The sequence below is a fragment of the Liolophura sinensis genome, chromosome 10 (genome assembly GCF_032854445.1).
Source record: "Liolophura sinensis isolate JHLJ2023 chromosome 10, CUHK_Ljap_v2, whole genome shotgun sequence".
Taxonomy (NCBI): domain Eukaryota; kingdom Metazoa; phylum Mollusca; class Polyplacophora; order Chitonida; family Chitonidae; genus Liolophura; species Liolophura sinensis.
In genome coordinates, this window is record NC_088304.1 from 34,563,876 (window position 1) to 34,588,852 (window position 24,977).

Genomic DNA, 24,977 nt, shown 5'->3' on the forward strand with positions numbered 1-24,977 from the left:
TGTGGATAAAGAAACTTTTCCAGCGACGATAAGGGGTACGATGGCACAGGAAGTTCTGTGAAACAACAAGAGTTTACAGGTCACATGACCTGGCTGTCACAGAATGGACAAAAATGGCGGTGTCCGAAAATTAGGAAATATTGTCCTGGATCAAACGGCATTTTTCTTGTGTGACATGCAGGAAAAATTCCGACCTGCCATCAAATACTTTCCAGATATACTAGAAGTCTCAAAACGCATGGTATGACTAAAATTTATCAGGTTTTCTGGATAATGAATGTTTTTTTGAGCCACTTTAGGACGGTGACGCGTGTGATTCTGAAAATCGCCGGCCGGCAACATCGAGTACAGTGATACACGATGATCCCTGGGAACGTAATGCAGACTAAGTCCGCTGCTCATTATGGCAGCTCTGCGTGAGACCGTATTTAATCATTTAGTCGATAACTGCTATATAAACTAGTACTGGTATTATGAGCCAGTTTTACTCCATTCCATGGGATATGCATCGTTAAAAACATAGGATTATATACATTGCAGCTTCATAAAGAAGATAAAGTGATAGGTTTTAATAATGGTTCAGTTGTTTACGATTTTGAGTTACAGAGTAGACCAGAACTGTCTGATGAGTGAAGCATCGTCGAATGAATGACAAGTTTCTAAGTACTCCTTGGGTTGTCATTTTCATGTTTTTTTTTTTTTAATTTCCCGAAGGTACATAGTATCACAAACTTATAAACATGTTTGTTATGACTGTAAATGATACATATCCGTATCGTACCTAATACCATTGTTTCTTTGTCTTAATTTAGGTCCAAGCATCAACAATCCTCCAAATCCCACTTGTTGTCACAGAACAGGTATAAATTTTGATGGTTTAAACTTTAATTGTTGTGATGTGGCCGTTAAATGTAAGATCATCATATATTGCAACAATCGAATTTCAGTTTAATTGACCTAAAGGTTTGATAGCCATGTTATAATCTTTTCATGCATGATTCCATTTCTTGACATTAAAATTCTGTGCAGTGTGTACAATTTATTTCATTGTCTACAGTTAAGATCTTTTTGTGGATATGTTTTTTATTTGAGACCAGTAGCCAATGTAAAATGATGTATTGTATGTGTCTGCTCTTGGAATAGAAATTACATTTTTATTTCAATGAAAGCAAATCTGAATTTGCGGTTTTGTGTGAAGAAAAGGTTTTAAGATGAGAAAAATATTTTACGTGTATTTAAATAAAGCTTAGGGAGGCATAGTTCACTCATTTAACTGACAAAAACAAAAAACGTAACCTATTTTAAAATGAGCCATGCCAAAACAAAACATGTTTGCTGATTTTGACTTCGAGTTACTTGAATTATAGTTGGGTCTCTAACCCTTTTTATTCAGTATCCAAAAGGCCTTGGCAGTACAGTGACTGAGCTGGATGTCTCCACTGCTGTTGTTGTTGCTCCTAAAACAAAGTTCAGCATGCTTGTGCCCGAAGTTGAGGAGAAGATGAAGATACTGTGCAATGGAGATGTGCAGCACGTTGTTCTCTTTGGAATCGAGGTATTTATTGTTGTGCAGTCGTGGGCCCTTGTGTTCACTGTCTGACCCTTTTTTGAGGACATAGACTGTCTGAAAATGTTATGTGTATCAGGAGATTGTCTTTCTACACTAACCTTGGACAGATTTCCCACTCTCGACTGTTCACTGGGCCGTAGAGATAAAATGGTCACAAGGCTATATAGTTTAAGCATTTTTTATTGAAGTTCATTTGAAATAAGTTGCTTTCCACCAATACAGCATACACCATGAGTTTGCAATGCAGTTGAAAGTAAGTGTGACATGGATTGGAAAGTACGTGAGTTGCCTGCCAAAGGTTGGTGATTTTATTACATACTTTCACGCCTTGTGTGAATATCAGTGACTCTGGGTAATGTTAGAATGCTTGATCACATGCACCCATTAAAATTAGACAAAATTGTAATTGTTATGCGAAAGTTTGTTGTCAGGCTGTGGTATATTTGCAGAAGGGTCTTATCTTTCAATTTCTAGGACACAACAGGTGAAGGTTCAAACCCAGCCTTGGGCAAGGGCTTTGTAGATTCGTGGTGATGATAAGTAGAGTCATTAATGCTCGTTTGGCCATTGACACAGTATAACATTTATTGAAGACTACTAGTCTTCAAAGTTTGTCAATTACTTTCCAAAGATCAATGGTTTTCCGCTGGACACTGCAGTGAAAACTTGCTGACTATCATGTCTAGCAATAATCCAGTAACTAAGTAAGTAAATTTTATTTTTCTTTACCTATAATACAGACTCATGTATGCATACAACAGACAGCGATTGACCTTCTAGCCAGGAACATTGAGGTCCATGTTGTGGCTGATGCGTGCTCATCTCGTAGTCAGATGGACAGAGTTTTTGCCCTGGAGGTAAATTTGATTGTAATTAGTATTTTTATCTTTTTAATATGGACAATTGAAGAGTTCTGTGACATTTTTTGAGCTCTTCTTTGGTATTGTCTACAGAGTCTACAGGAGGACTATCCCAGACATAAACATTACAGATTATTCTGTATTTGCATTTCTTTATAATTTGCCGTTCCTAATTTTCTCATGGAAACTTAAGTGAAAATGAATGCAAGTGTCATTATATAATACATTATAGGCCTGTACTTTTTGTTTCTTTATTATCTGACCCATGGTTGGCAGCACAGAACAAGGGGAGGTAACTCTTCAGGCTACTTCTCATGTGTACTTGGTGATCCCCATAACCAGGAAGGTTGTCAGGTACCTGGTGAAGTGTGGTGGTTTGTCTCCCACCCATGAACCTCACTGCCATTGACAGGGCTGTATGTGTAAACATTCTTGAATAATGGTACAGCGTAAAACACCAATTAAACACATGCACAAATACAATAATATGAACTCAAAAACTTTTAAAGATACTATTTTGATGTAATGGGGACCTCAAAAACTCCTTCCTGCCTGTGTCAAGAACTCGTGAATTCTTTCCTTTATTTCATTACACTTATCGATGTATGTGTGCTTATGAAACGTTTATGTTGTATGGGGCACTGCATGTAATGTCACAGAAGAAAACGATGCATTGTGCTGTCATTTGAACCTTCTGTGTAGCTTATCCTCGAGTCTCCCATTGAAAATTCACTAACTGTGTATTGGTGGTGGAGTGAGTGGTCAAATATGTTTTTCCTGAAGACCACAGACATCTTACCGATGACAGTGCAAGTTCAAACCCATCTGCTGCCCTGCCACAGGCAGGCCTACCTATAGGCAGTGTGTAGTGGCTACTATTAGAGTGTTGTGAAAATTGAGAATGACGCAGCACTGGTATAAAAATTTTATTGCCTAATCAGAAGTGATTAATTACATACAGTGTTAATTTTATTTCTGTACTCTGTTTTAGCGATTGCGTCAGATAGGGGCTGTAGTCACTACCAGTGAAGCCATCCTCCTGCAGCTGGTTGGAGACAAGGACCACCCAAAGTTCAAGGAGGTGCAGTCTCTGATCAAAGTCAGCGCCCCAGAGTCAGGGCTTGTGGCTCAACTGTGAACCAATGTGTGGGTGTATCTAGTGACAACATCTCTCGTGAACTGTGAACCACTGTGTTGTGGACTTCCATGTACCTGTTGATTGGACAGGTTGTGAAAACTCAGTTGGTGACTCCACGTTCCCTGTGACAAACTTGTCTGGTGATTCTTGGAGTGTTATGAACAATGAGCCCAATGCTTCAGAATGGAGCTGCATTTAAATCAGGGAAGGTGTACAGAATGGTGTTATGCTGGATGGTGCAGTGGTATTTGCAGCAACCTAGAAAACTTTCCACTGGTCCTGGAAATTATTGTACTAAAGTACATGAATTTCATTGTAAGATTTTCAAGGCCTTGGGAAGCCTGGAAGGAGAGTTTATTTTGGAATATGCCCTAAAGTGTACTTGATTTTTAAATGTTAAATATCATATTACAGTGTCTTTGAAATAAACAGATAAATAAACTACACATACAGGTAAGTTCTTAAACCTAATGGTTCGTGAAAATGTTGGTGAACAAAAATTATGAAATTCTTGGAAAAAATTCTTTCACCCATGGGGTGTAGATAGGGTGTAATTAATGGAGGTGTGAAACAGAATGAGCTTCAGGTCACTTTGTCTGCAACTCTGAGGTGGATGTCTTTATATTCAATAGATGTACATGTGCTGCGTCAAAGTTTTGCGAAATTTTTAAAAAATACATGCATAGTGTGGCTAAATTGTGAGTGATTGAAATATGAGTAGATCAAATACTCCAAAGCAACCATTAAAAAAGTCATAGAGCTCTTACACTTGAGGTGTAGATCACTTGAATGCTTCATGGTTTTGGATACACCTCAATTAATGTTTTGAGTTGCAGACCTCATGCTGCAACTATACTACACCACTTGACTGATGCACTTCTGACATTATTAATATAACTCAGTGTAGAACTCATGAAACGTGAAACAATATAAGATTGTGCTAAAATTGCAGAAATGCACATGTGTTTTTGAGAAAGTGTCATATTTATACTTATTGTAGCAAATGCAAGTCATTCATGGTGTCATACAGGTAATCTCTCTTCCCAGCATATTAGGAATACAGCTAAGTATATAAACACTTCATAATGTCTATTGTAGCCAGTATTTACTCTGTGTTGTAGTTCCTGTATGGCTTGGTGTATTCAAGAATACACCAGTCCTATGATGGCGGTTAGGTGTACCGGTGGAGGAAACCACTTCACCAAGGCAGGAACCTGGCATGTTTCCTGCCTTCAAGCAGGAACGGAACGAGCGAATGTCTGATTCAATTAAGAAGCAACCGTCATAGTACAGAAAGTCCACTTTCGCCAAATTACTTGGTTTAGGTCTGTACAGGCACGTAGTTTACGTCATATCCAGAGAGTCGGCGTCCAATAACATCAGAGCAGGCAATGCTAAAGAAATTGTTAGGGGTTGTATTTTAAAAAGCACTGCATGTATTGAGTTCAAGTTTTGCACACTTGTACAGCACAATAACACCAGAGGGATGTTATGTCGTTGATTCGCTGTGTACATAATGATATTTACGAATGTAAATTACATAACTCTTAATTACATATTTAGTGTATGTTATATACGAATCAGTGTTAAATAAATATAGGGGGTGGTATCTAAGAAAGTAGATTTAATTGAAGTTTTACATGCATATAAAGCACAATATCGCGAGGAGGACGTTCCATTGCTGATGCTATGTGTGCATATTAACTACCGTAAATTACCAAATTTACGACTTCAGTACTTTATGTGAAGTTTTGCATTCATGCGTCTCTTACAAGCCAGCTCTTTTGTAGCCTTGATACCAAATCTAAGTTAACACATAAATTAAGGATATCCTTATTTTGGATACAAGTGTAATGATCTATACAACAATATTTGCGATTCAGTGGCGGAGAAGTTATGGTCAGGTACTTTGCTTGTCAATCGCAATGAAACGCAAGATGTGAGGTTAACCCTTCCTCTCCGGCCGTACGTGGGAAGGTCTGTCAGCAACCTGCGGATCGTCGTGGGTTTCCTCCGGGCTTTACCCGGTTTCCTCCCACCATAATGCTAGCCGCCGTCGTATAAGTGAAATATTATTGAGTACGGCGTAAAAACACCAGTCAAATAAATAAATAATCAACTTAAGCTTCAGTCGCCCTGTGGCGATTCATTCAGCGAAAAACAAAGATAACCGTACGAAATTGGTACAATATTTTAGGCCAGAGATAATTTTAAATTTTCGAAAAATGTCCTCGGGTTTGCCAGATGAGAATTGAATCAACGGGACACAGTTGGAGACTCCGCTTGATTTAGCAACGAATTTAATAACAATGCAGTGCGAACTAGGACGCGGCAGTGGCACGTGTGAACGGAAGAAACACTAAGTAGGCGACAGCGTTTAATACAGCGCTGAAGATTTGAACACTCTTGTAGCGAACTCGATCGGCCAATCCAGACGATTTGCACAACGAGCCAAGAAAGTGTAGCAGGACAAGTACGAACTGGAAAGTTCAAACCTGTTTTTCTTCACTTAACGCCAGATCGTTGTGCTTCGCTAAAGATGGCACAGAGGCTTAAGCGATGTTTTTTCTGCAGCGCTCAGGCTTCCTCCGCCCATAAACCTGATCGCCCTTGAGGAAGTGAAACTTTCTTGAGTTCAGCGTTGAACATTAATTATACTAAGAATGCATCCCTTTAAAGTTCCACAATCATCCCATGGATGCCAATGACAAGCTATAGTTGCTCACAAGTCGGTCACCACAGAGAATTTTTAACGTAACTACGTATGCTAAACTGTGTAGATAATGTTCTCCAAAAATGTCACAGGATACCTAGAGTAAAGTTAAAGCACTGGGATCGTTGTATATTGTTCAGAACGGGAAAGGCACTGCCATGCAGCTCGAGACAGCACTCGTAGTTGTGAAAACTAGAGTTGTCAACAAAACAAGCATGTCTTAAAGGAGATAACGACTCTGAGGTAGCATACCACACATGTATCTGAGTATATGCAAGTCTATAGGTGTATGCTGGAGACTTATAGTTATCATCTTATGTGTGTAATCATTATATATATATAGACATTGATTAAAGCCTATTATTCAAATCTTGTACAAATTATAACTTGTCAATAATGAAAATATGTATCTCAGTCCAGCCTCGATTTCAGCTGTTCATAAATACAACATGGCGATCTAATTCAACACGATGAAAATAGAGCCCCGGGTTAAGTGTGTTCAGGCACAGTTATGAAGCAGAGTGCCAGAGATCCTGGACACTGTCCATATTAACATCCGCGAGGATCATACTCGTTCACAAACTCAAGAAACCTAAAGTGAAGGTGTTTGATGGAATAACCTTGACACACTAGTCAAGGCTTTCCAGTGATACGTGTCACTTTGATAACTCAGCACTGGAGCTAAGTGAATTGTTATTCCTGTGAAAACATGGGCCTATACATTTACTCATATCACGAGCGCCATAAACCATTTTATTATAAATATACATGAATATTTATAATAAACCCATATTACCTTAGACAGCCATGAAACTGTATAGATCGACAATCGTGCCTCTTATAATACATCACGTTAAAACTCAGACTTGAGAGTCTTGGTGATAAACCAATGTTAATATTTTATTGACCAATGGTAATATGAAAATACACATTTAATATTATGAGTGATATGTGTGTGCCTTGCTAATATGAAAATATACATTTATAATTATGAGTCTTATCTGTCAACCATTATATTATAAAACAGACCTGGAGAGTCTTTAACAGCCGTTGGTGGTCGCTCAGTGTTACATGACCACTGGTGAATCGTGCCTGGAATGGTGAGATGGAGTCTTGTATCAAAGCCATCGTTTTATATCACGGAATTGGAGAGTGTCTCCATACAACTCTTGATTGCCTCTCACAGTTACATGGCCTCTGTTGCACCGTGTCTGGAATGGTGATTTCGAGTCATGTGCCAAACCCATCGTGTTATGATACGGACTGTCTCTGTACAACCCTTGATGACCTCTACTGCATGGTGAGTGAAATGTTGAATATAAGTAATAGGCAATGCCATCATGGACATCATGGATTGTTGTTCACAGTTACATTAGTAATATTGCATCGTGTCAGTAAAGTTGAAAATGAGTGGTTTGCCAAAACCACCATAACGTGACATGGGCGTGGTAAATCCCTTTTCAGGACTTCGGGGTCGGTCCTAGTTACATAGTCCATTGCATCAAACCAGGAATGTTGAATATTGCCAAAAACCATTGTAATATAACATGGACGTGATAAGTCCATATTCAGTCCTTTATAGACGCTTCTGTTTGCATGGTCTCCATTACGTCTAACCAGTAATGTTGAATATGAGTTATATTGTTGAGCCATTTCTACGTACGTAGAAATTCTCGTTTCCATCATATACTGTAGTACCTCCGTTCCATGCGTTGGAAGGTCTCCCAGCAACCTGCGGATGGTCGTGGATTTCGTCTGGGCTATGCCCTGTTTCCTCCCACCATGATTCTGACCGCTGTATTGTAAGTGAAATATTCATGAGTACAGCGTAAAACACCAATCAAATAAATAAATAAATCCATCATATACAGTAGCATGACCTCTGACATTATGGCAGGAATGTTGAAGTTGAGTCATATATTTGTGAAGCATCACGATCTTGGTTACACGGCCTCTATTGCACGATGCCAGAGATGTTGAATACAGACTGCAGTCACAAGCCTTTGGGAATGCGTTAAGCCAGAAGTGACGTTGTATTCCGTGCCAGTGATGAATTCTGAAGCATCTGTTCTGGGAAGACGTCGAAGTTGAAGTAAGCATTCGCCCAGGTATTCGTGGCCAGGTTAAGCACCAAGACGCATACAATGTTTAACATGAAGCCAGCCGCCGCCTGAAACGTTATAAATGTCATTTATTCGGTTGCCGTTCGCCATGCTCAAAACTGTTCACTTATACAATTGCATGGGTGGAGTGAACAGGAGTGCCTGGGCTCATTTGACCCGCTTCATCAAGAGTAACGTAAAAGCTTGCTCACCATATTGGTGATGCGTATACCGATACGTACTGACCCCAAAAGTTGTGCTATTCTCACTTAACATCGAGTCGGAATCAAGTCAATACAAAGGGGAACTGGTCTAGAATTACTTTAAATGCTTTGTTGCCATAAACAATTATTAACATGAAAACGGTGCAAAAGGGCCCAAGCCTGGGGGATGATTAGTCCACTAGCAGAGTCCTTGTTTACGCAGGAATACAATGTAATATACAACAACATAGAGAGTAAAACCAGAGCATCGACAACCCTGCGATAAGTTGAAAAATGATCAAACAGTAACCGGTGAAATAACTTAACCCTGTCAGCGAGGGCACGGTTGTTTGTTGTACGAAATATACAGGCAGATATAGTAAAATAATGCAACGTATGGTGAACCAGAAACATATATAAAAGGTCAACTCCTGAAGGAAGCAGGGGGCAGGTTTTCATATACGCGGTAGATTTGCGGGACAGTGTCACTATACTCACCATATCCTTAACCTTAACGTGACCGTGTGAAAAGACAATGGCATTGGGCGGAGTGGCCACGGGCAACATGAAAGCGAAAGAGGTGGCAATGGCGGCTGGGAACATCAGGTACAAAGGGTTAACGCCCACCTGCAGACCCTGTAGGATAAACACACTGAAGATAACGTCACCTGTATGTTGTTTTCGAGCCGTTTGAGTACTAGCTGACGACAAACTTTAATAGTTGTTTAAAGACAGAATGTCATAAAACACTTTTACAGAGCCATATTTTCTCATGAACATCCACTGTATTAGGGTACCTATAGCTTGTACATGTATACTTTCAAGGGTTTCATGTATGTGGTTAACCGAGGAAATCAATGGTGAATTCGCCTAAGGAAATCGTACCACCTCAAGCCCATGCTCAAGTTCGAATCCCGCCCTGGCTAGTTTGGATTTTTTCAAGACGTGAGGTTTGTCAGATATCTGGCAGAGGCGTTTCCTCTGGCATTTAACTGAACGATATCTCATAAGTTCAAACATCTTGAGTGCAACCCAATCCAATGAATATATGAACCTCTGAGGAACGCTTTCAAAGCAATTAGATCGCTTACCAGTTCTCCGAGAATCGGCGTTATGATGGTGGTGATAGCTGTGTTACTGGTTACTTCAGTCACAGCGGCAGCAATGAACGTAATGATGAGCACCATCACCCAGGGCTGGAGATCCCCGAAAACAGTCAGTTGTTGGCCAATCCAAGAAGACAGTCCAGATTTCTGCAACACGAGGATATATCTTAAATTTGCAGTAATATATAGTCTGTCCTGTTATTTATGTACTTATTTATGTATTTGTTTATTTATCTATTTTTTACATCAGACTTAAATTAATCTCTGTTGGAGTATATGTTTACTTTCTTTGTATGTTAACGCAACCACAATTATTAATTCATTTTAATGATTATTAGCGGAAGATTTCACTGAAATCAGAGCCATGCAGCGAACGAAGCAAATCGGAAAATCATAGCAAATCATAACAGTGGAATTCATAGAAAAACATCTGATAGTAGACAATGTAAGAGATATCAAAAAGAGGTGCACAAATAAGGTGTCGGTGGGTTGCCTCCATAATCAGAAGTTTATGTCGCGCAACGGAGACTAACAACAAATGGGTAGCAGTAGGATTTCGACCCTGGGTGGTTTACCTGAGAGCCTGCTGCTAGGGCAAATCCTCCTCCCAAAAGCCAGACTATCATCCAGGGTAATCCGTGATGAACGTCTTTCCAAGTCAACAGAGGCTCAACTTTCTGTCCCTTTTCCGAATGGTCAAAATCTACCAAGAAAAACAGGCAAATCCATGAAACACTGAGAGGTTCGTTAAAGGAAGTCAAGTTTCCTCTATAGGCAATGTAGAGTTTCTACTTTGCGAAACGCCAAGTTCCTCTATAGGCAGTACCAGGTTTGCTAAAGACAATGTCTAAATATCTCAGTCAGTGCCGTGTTTTCTCCTTAAACAATTCCAAGTCGTCTTAAAAGGCAATATGATGTTTCCTCTACAGGCAGTGCTAAATTATACATCTAGACAATGCCAAACTCTCCAGACAATCAAACTCCAATGCAGACAAATGGACCATTGTACCAAATGACGGGAAATATAAAATAAAATAAGATGGCTTATAAACATAGATTATCGGCTAAGTGGTGTCATTGAAATGGAATATAGAATAAAGTAAAATAGAAATAAAATGAAATAAAGTGGGATATACACGTAAACATAGTTTATCGGCTCTAATGCTTTTAATGTACCAAATAAAAAGAATATAAAATAAAATAAATGGAATATAAAATAAAATAAATGGAATATAAATTATAGACTCATTTGCTCAAATAAAGCATTAAATAGAATGAAATGGAATATAAACATAGAAATACCATCGCCACTCACCATACTCCTTAGGTCCACAGCAGAAAACCCGGGGTAGTTTAGAAGGGAAAATGAACAGAATGCAAGCCACTAATATGGCAGCAGTGGAGTCCCCGACGTATCTGTCAACAGTCATTAGGTATGTTATCCTATATACCACAGTGAAAGTACGTATATATTGTCAATAGTAGAAACAATGCCGTAGGAAGAACTTATTAGTCTGTGGAAAATCATCACAATTGTCGTTTCTGACGATACTCTAAATTTTGAAACAATAATTTTTTTTTTTTTTTTTTGATTGGTGTTTTACGCCGTACTCAAGAATATTTCACTTATACGACGGCGGCCAGCATTATGGTGGGTGGAAACCAGGCAGAGCCCGGGGGAAACCCACGACCATCCGCAGGTTGCTGACAGACCTTCTCACGTACGGCCGCCAGCATGAGCTGGACTTGAACTCACAGCGACCGCATTGGTGAGAGACTCCTGGGTCATTACGCTGCGCTAGCGCTTTAACCGACTGAGCCACGGAGGCCCCTGAAACAATAATTAGACCGATTCCAATTTTAAAATTTGAGCCTAATCTCCCAGATAATTAAAATAGAGAAAAGTAGGCCTGTGATTAGGTGTGAAACAACAGCTGCTGTAAACTCACTATATGGAGACCGTAGAATATCTTGTCCTGCTGAAGATATAAATGATTCAGCAAGCTACACTGTAAGAAATTACACTGTAACTTTACAGTGAAAAGTGCTGGCAATTTTTCTTTTCACTGTAGATTTACAAGGTGTGCTGTTTTATATTTACACCCAAAATAGAAGTATATTAATATATATACCATTGTAAATAATCCGTCAACTCCATTGCAAATGAACAAAATCTACATATGTATCAAGGAAACCAGTGTATATTTACAGCAAAGTGCACTGTAAACGGTCAAGCCGTTACAGTTTTACAGACAATGCTGTAAACACACATCAACTAGAGTAAAATTACACCACATAGGTGCAGGATTGCGCTGGAAAATGGTGTAAAATATTTACATCTTGATTTACTGTAACAATATACAGTGCTTTAGGCTGTAAATTTGCATTCAATTCTTACAGTTTAAGTCTGAATACCATAAACATCAGTCGCCCCGATATGACTGAAATATTGCTAACGTCACATTCAGCCATAATCATTCAATACCAGAACCATTAATCTTATCGTACAAGAAAAGAATGGTTTGTGGTATTCAACTTTCACCTTATGGTGTTCTATTTATGATGAAGGGAGAAAAGGGAAAAGCGGGAGAAAATTTTTTTCCGAAAAACAAATTCGTGCCAAAGTTGTTCAATGTCTGAAGGAATGTATTTATTTGATTGGTGTTTCACGCTATACTTCAGAGTATTTTACTTATACGACGGCGGCCAGCATTATGGTGGGTGGAAACCCGACAGAAACCCACGGCAATCTACCGGTTGCTGCCAGACCTTCATACAGCTGTACGACCGGAGTGGAAGCCTGCATGAACTAGGCTTGAACTCACAGCAAGTTGGTTAAAGACCACTGTGCCATTGTGCTGCGCTAGCATACTAACGACTAGGCCAACATTTATTCTTTGCATAGATACTATTTTTCAACAAACCAAAACTCTAAGCCGTCATACTATCACATTCAATATTACTTTTTATGGTAAAAGGTATCCGGGGTTAAAAAACCTTCCAAATGTGTCAGAAAATTTACCTTAAATGAAACACAACAAATATTAAACCGACGTATCAACACCCGGATTAAATATAGGGAAATGTGTAGCAAATACTAAGTACAACATGTGCTAATCATCAAAAGATCGGAATGTAAGAAATGCGTTCTGGAATGTCTTGATACAAGAAATGCCTTGTTCTGTACGCAGGATACAGCCAGGAAGTGAACGCTAGAAACCAAGATGTTGGGTGTTGGTATTTAATCATGGCTCCGGTAATTGTCTCATCACTTACTTGGGAGGAAACAGGTCTCCCCATCCAGAAATAAACTGTGGCCTTCTGGTTAACCACAAAATGGCCACGATGATGAAATGAGCTAAAACAGCTGCTTCCGCAAATCTGAACAGAAACAGTAAAATGTGGTTAAGTAATCAGGTGTTGTGTTAACCGCAACAACTTGTGTAACACGTACAAGCGGGTGTAACGGTAAAGCCGCAAATATATATATATATATATATATATATATATATATGTACGAACCACACACCGATGTTCAAGAACAAAAATAGATGTCAGTTGTTGAGATGACATGAACGTTGCATTTACTTAATTAATTGCGTTTGTTATTGAACAAAGTTCCTGACACTAGACTTGGGGAATTCCTCACCTTTTGTACTGGTGACCCAAAAATACCTTGGACACCCCATAGTCAATGTTATGTAATGTACGCGTCTTTGTTTTACATTTAATCACGTCTTTGTTTTACATTTAATCGCGTCTTTGTTTTACATTTAATCGCGTCTTTGTTTTACATTTAATCGCGTCTTTGTTTTACATTTAATCGCGTTTTCACATAAACATGATACGTTGTTTTTTTAATGTTCTCTGATTTTTGCCACGAAACAGGGATGCTGGGTAGTCGTTATGTTTTGCTTTAACAGAGGTATTCATATATATAAGCATATATACGCTTACATTGGCTTGATCGTTCTGTCGTAAAATGTCATGTGCACATAACCACAAATGTCATATAACCACAAATTTGCAGACAAGCCCATGCAAAGACGGTTAAATCTTGTTAACATGTTATCAACCAAATCTATAGCTGTATATTACCGTGTAAATTACAAATACAAGCTTCGTCAGTTTATATTTTGTCTAACAACACATTTGCCTTTCTCTTAGTAAACACCAGGTAGAACTCCTGAGCTCAACTCAAGCCATTGGGCAACTAATGGGTATATAGTTTATTTTCACCAATCAAACGACTAACGTGTATATGCAACGGTCATCCTTTCACCCTGACTTCCGCTCGCATAATGTTATACATTTGGTTGTTCTTTGAATGACTTGTAGCTGCTACTCCATTTTTCTTTAAATTCATTTTCTACATCCCCGTTATTTTGGCAATATTCTCTTCTATTAGTGATTATCGATTTTCATTTTTTGTTTTTTGTACCCATTCAGGGTGGGAAACCAGCTGTTGATGAGATACACAACCGACGGTTCCACGAATCATTTTCTTATCAAGTGATTGCTGATCATGACGTTGAAAAATGTCAATCGACTCTTCTTTAACGGAGATTTCTCAGAGATGCAAACATAACGCTTGATGATATTCTCTAGATTGCTTGAGTTTTTGAAACATGAGACGTGCAGTCCCAGCACACCGAAACCAGTTCTGAACACGCCATCAACATTTTCCACTTTGTAGCAAACCGACGTGCACAACACGGAAACAATGTTGCAAATCGCCAGTCTAAGCCAAACCAAGTTACAAATTCGCCGAAAAACGACATCAGACACCAGAAACACAATGCAAACAACAGATCTAACAATATCTGTAGGAACTGCGGTGGAAACTGGCCACATAAAGGAAACCCTTGTCCAGCTAAAGGTCAGATATGCAGTAAATTAAACCATTTTTCAAAAGTATGTCATGGTGGACAAAACAAAAAACAAATGAATGAACAACATATGAATATGAAACAGAAATATGTAAATTACTTGGACACCACATATACAGTTGATGATTCCACATCTGAGAATGATACATCAGATAATGGCTACATCTTCACAGCCACAAACCACATTGGACATTTAAACTCTGCTACCAGAACACCTACAACAAATGTTTGTATAGGCGGTGCCACAGTGAAAGTGTAGATTGACAGTGGAGTATCAGTAAATGTAGTCAAGTCCAGCCCTATCTGACACGTCCTTAAACATACTTGGGACATTTCAAGCCATTGTGGAAAGTGAACACAATTCATGCAGTGTTGACTTTTACCTCGCTCACAAACCTTGCATATCGCTTCTTTGGTTTAACACAGCAACAGACTTAAACAGATTTCAAACAGCTAAGTGAACGCCACACCTAAACCAGACTTTCACAAGAACCTGTCTACACCAGACGTCAAGGAAGTTGTTCATGGAATCACTGACAGATTCCAAGGAGTTGGCTTGTTGAACGACTATCATGTGATCTATGATAATCCCCTTAGAGGCATTATGGGTAATACACATGAAGCGAGGAGTGAATGTGAGAGGACTAGAATGTACCTTTCTGTCATGTACAAACAGCTGTTGTGTGAAATCTCTTCATCAATATTACACAGACGAAAGCTTTTCAAATCGCTACAGAATGAAAGAAGCCTGTACCAGTCTGCGTCTAGGGAGCCACAATGGCATACTTGATTGACACTGTAGATATTGTGATTATGCTAGTCCCGGAAAATCTCGTACTATCTCGGGTTAACTGGCATCCGAGAGCCCTTTAAGGGGATATGCAAAATATCCCAAATTCCACCATATAGCATGCACTGAACTCTGAAAGGCCACTTTTACTTAAGCTGGAACGTCCAATCAAACTTCATGACTTCTTTTATATAGTAGTGCTGTGTTAGGCACTTATAAATAGTTTCGATACCAGCTTTTACACTGAATTTCATGGCAACACGGAACAGACGAGATTCTTCGAGATTATGCTTGAACTGTGTAATACTTACGTGATAGGTCCAAGTGCATCGTACTCCTTCCGAATAACAGCCTTGATGGCAGCACTTCTTCCAGATTTTGATCTTTTGAACAGGCAACTATAAGTACATGACCCAAATGAGTAAGAAGTCGTTTATTATACTGGATTCTGACGAGACGGCTTTTCCTGAGCGATATTGTTGTGTCTTGCGCAGTAATTACTGTTTTATAATGTAGGGCCTAAACATTCAGTGGTGGCTAAAGGCCTACCATCATGACAGTACTATAATTTAAGCCTTTGCTATGTGCTATGCCAGAATCTATCTAAATGTTTTTTTTTTTAGAACTAACGTCTATGACGTCCGTGATAAAATGTAATAAAAATGAATATTTAAATGGCAATAATTCTGGGTGTGGTTGGTTGTTTTCCTCTGACAATAATCTCACGGTGGTAACAAGAGAGCTACTAATAGTCAACTAATATTTGTTTACTTATTTGATTGGTGTTTAACGCTGCACTCGGTAATCAGTGTGTGGGTGGAGGCAACTGAAATGTCTGGCGTAAACTATACCGCCCTCTGACAGGCACGTGACAGTCCGGCTGACTCAAAGCCGCTGCCGAAAGAGCAGAGACAGCTGCATGGATTCGAACACACAACGGCATTGGTCAACAGCCGGCCAGATGCATGGCGATAGCACTCCAATCGCTTAACCGAATTAGGGAGGGATCATGTATCAATAAATAAATAAATACATTGGTTATTGATGTGCGATTTATAGGTTATACTATATGTAATTAATATCATTGTAAATTAAATGTGATGACAACACAACATTTTGAATAATTCCAGTGACGTTTTAATGAACTGCAATTAACATCACCGCATTCTTTTTACCAAATTCTGCTTAAGCCATGGTGCTAGGGGACACGAACAGTTGGAATAGTAACGCTAAGTACCGGATTTCACCGGTTAGGTGGGGACATTGGCATGTGGTCACTGCTCCACGTTTACTCCCTGTGCTTTACGTCATCTATGATAAGTGTGAATACCTGCAGCGGAGGAAGAATATCTGTAGCCATATCCAGGTAATGACCACACAAATTAAAGAGGTGGGAAATCCGAAAATCATCCAGCTTCCAAATGAGACTCCAGACTCAATTCCATACTTCTGGAAAAGTCTAGGTTTTTAACCAGACAAGAACAAAAACGAAAGGAAATAAGGATGGCGATTCATGGGATTGTGCTTTTACTGCCACAGATTTACTAAAAATAGTTTTAAATTGTTTTCGTACATTTATAATTTTTTCCATATCTGTATTATTCCATAATATCGAAAAACACAATTTAATATCAATTGAAACCATTATATCCAAAACACGCGAGAGTCTTCAGCACAACTTTTGTGTGTTTTGTGTGTAACTGGGTGTATATCAAAAGGAATTTCTGTTCATAAAGAGAATGGATGAAATGCTAACTGTTCATTTAGAGGCGCCTACATGTTTATAAGATCATTATCTGTTGAAACAATAAACATTTAAAGTAAATAAGGATGACCCACATTTCTGCTTGTCCTTGCAAAACGACATTCGGACCAGTTCCAATCAGCGTAGAAATTCCGCCAACGTTAGCTGCATATGCAATACACAGAGACATCCCTTTACACAGACGTGAGTACTCCCGGTCGCTGAAACCCTCGGTCGGAACATCGTCCGCTATTCTGTTGGGATAAACAAAACTTGAAGAGTACAGATAAAATGAACTGGAAAAACATACTGAAGAAAGAAGGAGCTTATAAACAAGACAATACCGTTTCACTGGTCTTACATCAATCATCCTTGGGCTTAAATCCTGAAGTCAGTTGAGTGAACGGTGTCGCTTTCACTATTTTAGGACAATCACTGAGGTACGTGTACCTTATTCCCGAACCGAGTGAACCAATGTTATCTTGTTATGTATTTATTTATTTGACTGGTGTTTTACGCCGTACTCAAGAATATTTTACTTATACGACGGCGGCCTACATTGTGGAGGGAGGAAACCTGGCAGGACCCGGTTACTAGCAAACCTTACACATACAGCCAAACCACCTCGGCCACGAAGGTCCCCTGCTAACTTGTAATACATGAGCAGGCTACTAAGTTAACTTACCAGTTTTGCCCACAAATCGTCAACGCAGGGATGAACAATACCCCACTCTGGTTGGGCCCGTATTACTTTAGGCAGGTACTCCCCTCCCTCCAGTGAACAGTTATACATGTTACTTTATATACCCGATCTTACAGCATCGGAGATATTAGATCTGTTAACGAACAACAAATGGCGTTTCCGTGTCGTACAGCCCCATTTTATATGTGTGCTATATTTGTACTTCGTTCGATGATGATTCTTTTGGGCATGGTGTTCGGGCATACAAGACGTTTCTACCGAAGCGTTTGCCTCAACAGTTAGAATAGAGCCCTCGCCCAGGTGAAGAGACGAGAGGACTGATTTCTTCTGTTACATGTGACCAGTTACCAACCCTCACATTGTCGTCGCTGCCTTGGTTTATATCTTCATACTGATGGCGTTTTGTATTGGAACCCCCTATTTTTGCTGTTGCCCCTTTCGTATTAATGTCATATTTAAACTAAGAACATTTTAATTGCAATCTTTGCGGCAATTCTGGGAAGAGTTGAAATTCAATTTATTTCGACTTACACCACCGTGTTTCCAATTTGAGTCATATCGTTGTCAATGGCGGGTTTCTCAGGGACGCCATTTGTCTGTTTCACGTCTTGGACGTCAGCCATTTCCAGAGACTGATTGTCCATGATCAGACCAGAATTATCCAAACCTGAAGCCAAAGAACTAAAGGTCAATGTTTAGAATGTCCAAACCTGAAGCCAAAGAACTAAAGGTCAATGTTTGGAATGTCCAAACCTGAAGCCAAAGAACTAAAGGTCAATGTTTGGAATGTCCAAACCTGAGGTCAAAGAACTAAAGGTCAATGTTTGGAATGTCCAAACCTGAGGTCAAAGAACTAAAGGTCAATGTTTGGAATGTCCAAACCTGAGGTTAAAGAACTAAAGGTCAATGTTTGGAATGTCCAAACCTGAGGTTAAAGAACTGAAAGGTAAATGTTTCGAATTTTCAAACCTGAAACGATAAGAACTAAAAATAAGTGATTTGAATATTCATCCGTGAAGCCAAAAAACTAAAGGTAAGTGTTTAGAATGTTTAAATCTGAAACCTAAAACCGTAAATTATGAGTTAAATGCTTTGAATTTCTGTCATGTTGTAACTATCTAAAGTGAACACGTCTTTATTTACATTGATGAGGCAGTAATCTATCTCCAACAATGGAGAACTCTCCCTGAATAATCATTCCGCTACGAAATACACATGATTTGATTCACGTCAATAGACGTGACAACAAAACATTATAATTTCCAAACCTAAAACCGTAAACCAAATGATAATTGTTTTAAATATCCGTCCTAAAACCGTAAACCATGGGGCATAAGAGCTATAAGGTCTAAATTCGAAACTGTGAGACAAAAGATAAGTACTTTGACCATTCACAACTAAAACCGTACACCAAGAGATTATTAATATTAAAACAAAAGATTCATAATTTATGTCTTATGGCGAAATAACAGGTTCCTTTTGTATGATAAGCGTTATGTTATATTAAAATTAAATCGCCGATAAAATTTATCTAATGTTCAACGTTTAAGCTCTGACCTTCAGTACTGGACTCACTGTCGACTTCCGGTCCCTCACCACTGCCATCTGTTGTCTCCTGTAGCTGGACGAGTATGGCCTGGACAATGGGAAGCATCATGGCAGTGGTGGCCGTGTTGCTGATCCACATGGACAAAAACCACGTGGGTAGCATCATGCCTAACATTAGCCTACAGAAAAACAACGGCTAGATATTTACATGTACTTACAAATAGCGGTTATAGATTTACAAGTGGAAGAAATAACGGGCCTTTCCATCGCACCTCAACAGGTTTCTGACAAAATGGAACACTACTCAGTAATAGTTAGAAAGCTTTGTGGAGTATTAAGGAATTTCAGTAGAAATATAGAGATTTAGATATATACGTCCAAATACCAGTGAGTTTCCGCGCCAAAAAACAGAAGAACCCTCAAGGCGATTCTTTTATGTAGATTCCAGCGTTCCACTGCGCATGCGACAATCAGACCCCCAACAAACAACATGGTGGATTCCTGTCAAGGCATAATTTCGATAATTTGGATATTTTGTACATTCACAGCCACCAAAAAACAACAACATCAGGATATAGGCAATATTACAAAATTGATAAGCGTGTAAATGTTTGAAAAACTCCTTGCCTTGGACTTTTAAACTTTCGTCATATTTTACCCATCTTGACTGACACAAAGTGATTTAATGTAATAACCATCTTAAAATCGTTCAATAGCGATATTTTAGAACATCTATATCAGAACAAATACCATTTTAAAGGTTCTTAATGTTCACTTTACAATACCAACAAATTACCGAGTATAAAGAAATAAATCTGAACATTTATGAATGTAGTGTTCACATTACAACACCACAAATGGGAATTAAAAGCCATGAGTATTGACCTTGATGTAATTGCCACAAGTGTCCCCGGCGGTCATCACTCCGAGAATCGGGAAGAGGATGATGGGAATGAGTGACGTCACAGATACCGGGATGATCTCCGTGGTCCAGAACACAGCCATGAGGAGCAAGACGTAGGCGCATCGTGCTTCCTGTTAAACAAATAGTCAGAATGAAACTTCAAGAATACACTCTTAAAAGACAAATCAGTTCAATTATGAACATTTTCTATACGTGTCAAAATGATACAAGATCATATAAATGCTGTAAAATGTGACTGACAACATCTTAAATCTTGTACGTCCACCTGATGATTTTTTGCAAAGTGTAACATTATGGTGGATTGCATGATTTTTTTTTTCATTTATAACGCTGCCCTACATGTTATTTTGGAAGCGGGTCGTTAGAAGCGATTGACATTCAAGCACTAGGACATATTAGTTGTGGGTTCAAACCACGTCCTAGACAGGGAATTTGTAGACTTCCCCGTTCCCCAATTACGATACTTCTGGAGCCGTTGCAGATAGTGTATAAACCTATGTTTAAATTGGACGATGTGCGCCCACGAGGTGCGACACGACACGAAATCCGCCGTACGTGGGAAGGTCTGACAGTAACCTGCGGATGGTCGTGGGTTTTCCCCTTGGCTCTGCCCGGTTTCCACCCACCATAATACTGGCCGCCGACGTATAAGTGAAATGTTCTTGAGTAAAATAGATCAAATAAATAAATAAATAAACGACACGAAATCCCACGTAGGATAAGAAGAAGTACATAATTGACAATGACAACAACAACAACGCCGTTCGCTTCGCTGCAGCGTATAACAGAACGGGCTTTGTACTGAACATCTTTTTGCCCCAAATAATAAAGACATACTGGTAGCCCGGATGATGTGAGTGCAATGTTTGGTGTCTGCGAGATGGCTTCCACAGAGTCAGCATATATGTATGCTTTGGGTTTAACGTGACATCTCACCCTGTCACATTATACTGACAGTCACAGTCCTGTTTCCCTGCTCTAACCTCTCAGTTCTGAGCGTCAAGCGAGACAACCTGAGTTGGACTCTTCACAAACAGTATTTTTTTTTACTGTTCTCTGGAATTTGTGCTATCTACACTCAGATCTTGTTACCTGCAACTGACAGCTCACATTTATTTATTTATTTGATTGGTGTTTTATGCCGTACTCAGGAATATTTCACTTATACGACGACGTCCAGCATTATGATGGGCGGAAACCGGGCTGAGCCCGGCGGAAACCCACGCTCATCCGCAGGTTGCTGACAGACCTTCTCACTAACGGCCGGAGAGGAAGCCAGCATGAGCTGGACTTCAACTCACAGCTCCTGGTTCATTACCCTCCGCAACTGAGCGGTAAAACAATAGGAAATTTCATAGTCTATCCATCGGGATCTACATACAAATAGCAGTAAGTTAACATCATTTTGCTGTAATGCTACAGTGTTTTTGTACTATCTAGGCTAAGTGTTTTATGAGCGGGAGTAGACCTAAAGGTGTGAGAAATGGTACAGAAAGATCAAGGTCTACAAATCTTTAGGCCGCATCGTTGACGGTGGGGAGGAGTTTATTGGGTTGGGGTTTTACATCGTACTCAAGAATATTTCACCTTTTCGACGGCGGCCACCATTTTGGTGAGAAAAAAACCGGGCAGTACAAAAGGTAAACCCATGACCATCCGTAGATTGCTGAAAGACATTGTCACGTACGACAGGAAAGAGCTTAAAAGAAAAGACAACTGATATAACCTAAGGTATTTCAGAAGAAGAGTAGAAAGATACCCAAACGGCTACAGAGTTTTTTCTTTCGTGTTTGGTAAATCCATAAATCAACATTTCATCTGGAATTCATACATGGTCCTGGAATACGACAAATTGTCGCTTCACTCGTAGACGTACCAACCCACCTCCCACCACCCAACCCCACCCAGCCCCCACCCCCAGCCCCCACACACATAGCTAAAAGGCAAAACGGGTTTCCCCTTCCACCAATATGGTGTGCATATCCTGTGTACGAACATTAACACAAGGAACATTAAACTCCACGGAAACAAGCAAAGGTGAATGAAATGCAAAATATATATATACGCTTGGCCATAATGCTCTTCCGTAGTTTTCAGCACTCCCATACTGTGTGGCGGTATATCAGTCATGTAACAAATACACCTCATTCAGCGCAAATAGCTCCTTTGTCACTACATATATTTTCCCGAGTTTCGCGCCGTACATAAAAGAAAACACAAAAAAAACATTTAAACAGCTTTAACTTATATGCTTTGAAGGACCGTGTACCTTGTAAAAATAAGATCTTACAGACTAGGTATACACTGTTACATTTGACCGGGGCTATTGCTAACATGCTGTAAGACAAGAAAACTTATGAAGCACGGATCAAGGCCCGTCAAACGTTATGCCAATAACATCACTGTTTATCAGAGTCTGGATAAAAAATGGGAAAGAACGCTGATGTTATAATCGGTTTGATGCATGTATCTTTAAAATCTTTTCCTTACTCCATCATTTTTATTCTTTCGGAAAGCTCCACAAAAACATAACATCTGACGTCCCACCTTGTTAAGAAAAGCAAGGCTCGTCATGTTTTGGTTGTAAAAACTACCGATTGAAACAAGCATCTAAGTCACATGACCCCCTTGTTCGTGAGTACTGACGTCACGCTTCTGTGTAAACTGTGTCGACAATGTGGGTCGCAGCACGCGCTGGCTTGTAATCCGCCAGGTGGACATGGCCCTCACGCGGTCACGCGGATTACCAAGCCTACTTCACACAAAAACTGACAACGTCCATCTGCCACCAAACCACAATGTGGAAAACTGGTCAGCACTCAGAGTAAACTTCCTGAACCGGTGCTAAAATGATAATTCATGATTATATTTGCGAAATATGTGTGTGATTTATTCAGAAGTTCTTTAAAATGTTTTAGTAACGGCTTCAAAGCTACGATACAGCCCTAACCATTAGTTTACCTTGCATCTAGAAAACATCTATACATAGCGTCCATAATTATAAGACATTATTATTGTTTATTTGATTGGTGATTACGCCGTACTTAAAAATATTTCACTTATACGACGGCGGCCAGCATTATGGTGGGAGGAAACCGGGTACACCCGGAGGGAAACTCACGTCTATGCGCACGTTGCTGCAAGACCTTTCACGTATGGCTGGAGAGGAACTCACAGCGACTGCACTGGCGGAAGACTCCTGGATCATTGCTGGAGTGCTAAGCTCCTCGGCCACGGACGCCCCCCCCCCCCCCCCCCCCCTCCCCACCCCCTATGAAGTAAGCAAATAAACAAATTGATGACAAAGATCCGTGTGCGCGTACAGACGTATAGCTAAGCCCTGGGGAGCCCTGCGGGTAAGCTTCATGAAGTTGCTTGTATTTTATCAGAGTGAAGTCACCGTTAATCAAAAATGAAGCGAACTCAGCATGAGTAGTATCGGCTCTTCTGTAATCAGAGCCAGGTACATATAGCCAGTGCCGTGTACAATATTTTTGCGCCAGTATGTACAGCTTAGCTACAACAAGCAGCTCTGTTATAAAGTAGCTCTGTGTGTTGCCAGTCGTGTCAACATTTGGACATCCTAATCTTGCACAGGCAAAGGATACAATAACGTACATATATCAGATGAAATACCATTAAACCATAAAAGAAAAAAAAACAATGGTTCGATTTATTTTTTCAGAATTTTTGCAACCAAGTAAAATGCATCTGAAAGTTTGAATTCTACGATGGCATTTTCTGATCATATTGGGACCATTGACGTCACAGCAGGGTTTTGTCACTTGACGTACATAGACGTTTCATCAAGCCAAATGGACCTTGAAACGAGCTATTCCAGCAAAAAATATGAATGACGCCACTGAAACCCTGGCCTCGATGATGCTTAGTCGATCAATAGAATCCAGGTTTATTCAGGAATACAATATAGAAGACTTACAGCATGGAGAAATCGGATATTTCGCGCTCTGAGCAGTAGTGTAAACAGCCCTTCCAGTAGACTGCACGTATAGCAGTAATGCATGTTTACTACAACGTAACAATTTCTACCTACAGATGAGTGTACCTATACAAAGGATAAAAAACTCCATGGTTATTTAGGGCTGTAGGCCTATCTTTGTACATACATGTATATCTCATTAACCTCACTAAATTGACTAGAAATCATACGGTTCCAGTTTGGATTAATTTATTTATTTATTTGATTTGCGTTTTTTCGCTGAACTCAAGAATATATCACTTATACGGCGGAGGTCAGCATTATGGTGACAGGAAACCCGGCAGTGCCCGGGTTAAACCCACAACCATCCGCAGGTTGCTGGAGGCCCTTCCCACGAACGCCCGGCGACCTCACAGCGACCTCATTCTGTGTCATCGCGCCGCGCTAACCATCTCGGCCACAGAGTCCTCCTTCGGTTTTGGAAGAGACGAACTAAATATCAGTTTCGTTTGCTTTTTTGTATTGCGTTGAACAGTTTATGTTTGCTCTACAAGAAATATTGCCAAAAATTTGGTTGAGCTGTTTATATCTCAAGGAACTTGAAATAAATTTACCCGCTGTAACCTCTCCGAAATATCATAGATGTACATACACACATTTATTCTTGCTCTGCTGTGTAAGAAACGTCGCAAAACACTTTAAAATGAGACGAGGTCGTTAACCTTCGGCAGATGGCAACTTTCACA

At 39.7% G+C, this 24,977-nt stretch overlaps 2 protein-coding genes across 2 annotated transcripts; one reads left to right on the forward strand and one right to left on the reverse strand.

Annotated features, from left to right (window-relative positions):
- Positions 1–18: 18 nt before the first annotated feature.
- LOC135476525 (isochorismatase domain-containing protein 1-like) lies at positions 19–5,049 on the forward strand. The gene is made up of 5 exons (XM_064756572.1): positions 19–241; positions 813–860; positions 1,394–1,555; positions 2,311–2,427; positions 3,422–5,049. The coding sequence occupies exons 1-5, from the start codon at positions 104–106 to the stop codon at positions 3,566–3,568; spliced, it is 612 nt and encodes a 203-aa protein (XP_064612642.1). The 5' UTR covers positions 19–103; the 3' UTR covers positions 3,569–5,049.
- A 3,041-nt stretch (positions 5,050–8,090) lies between these two features.
- LOC135477149 (solute carrier family 13 member 2-like) lies at positions 8,091–19,541 on the reverse strand. The gene is made up of 11 exons (XM_064757305.1): positions 19,376–19,541; positions 18,350–18,485; positions 17,211–17,369; positions 16,702–16,830; positions 15,683–15,769; positions 12,969–13,073; positions 11,008–11,108; positions 10,268–10,395; positions 9,678–9,839; positions 9,085–9,222; positions 8,091–8,451 (listed from the first exon to the last, which is right to left on the reverse strand). The coding sequence occupies exons 1-11, from the start codon at positions 19,539–19,541 to the stop codon at positions 8,296–8,298; spliced, it is 1,467 nt and encodes a 488-aa protein (XP_064613375.1). The 3' UTR covers positions 8,091–8,295.
- Positions 19,542–24,977: the final 5,436 nt, after the last annotated feature.

Bases quoted from the DNA above. Each gene is read 5' to 3' on its own strand.
- LOC135476525 (XM_064756572.1), top strand. From the start codon at position 104: ATGGACAAAAATGGCGGTGTCCGAAAATTAGGAAATATTGTCCTGGAT. The intron at 242-812 runs GTATGACTAAAA...GTCTTAATTTAG, and splicing joins TAGAAGTCTCAAAACGCATG to GTCCAAGCATCAACAATCCT. The intron at 861-1,393 runs GTATAAATTTTG...CTTTTTATTCAG, and splicing joins CACTTGTTGTCACAGAACAG to TATCCAAAAGGCCTTGGCAG.
- LOC135477149 (XM_064757305.1), bottom strand. From the start codon at position 19,541: ATGTTAGGCATGATGCTACCCACGTGGTTTTTGTCCATGTGGATCAGC. The intron at 16,831-17,210 runs GTGGGTCATCCT...TTAAAAACCTAG, and splicing joins TTGCAAGGACAAGCAGAAAT to ACTTTTCCAGAAGTATGGAA. The intron at 9,223-9,677 runs GTAAGCGATCTA...TTTATCCTACAG, and splicing joins CGCCGATTCTCGGAGAACTG to GGTCTGCAGGTGGGCGTTAA.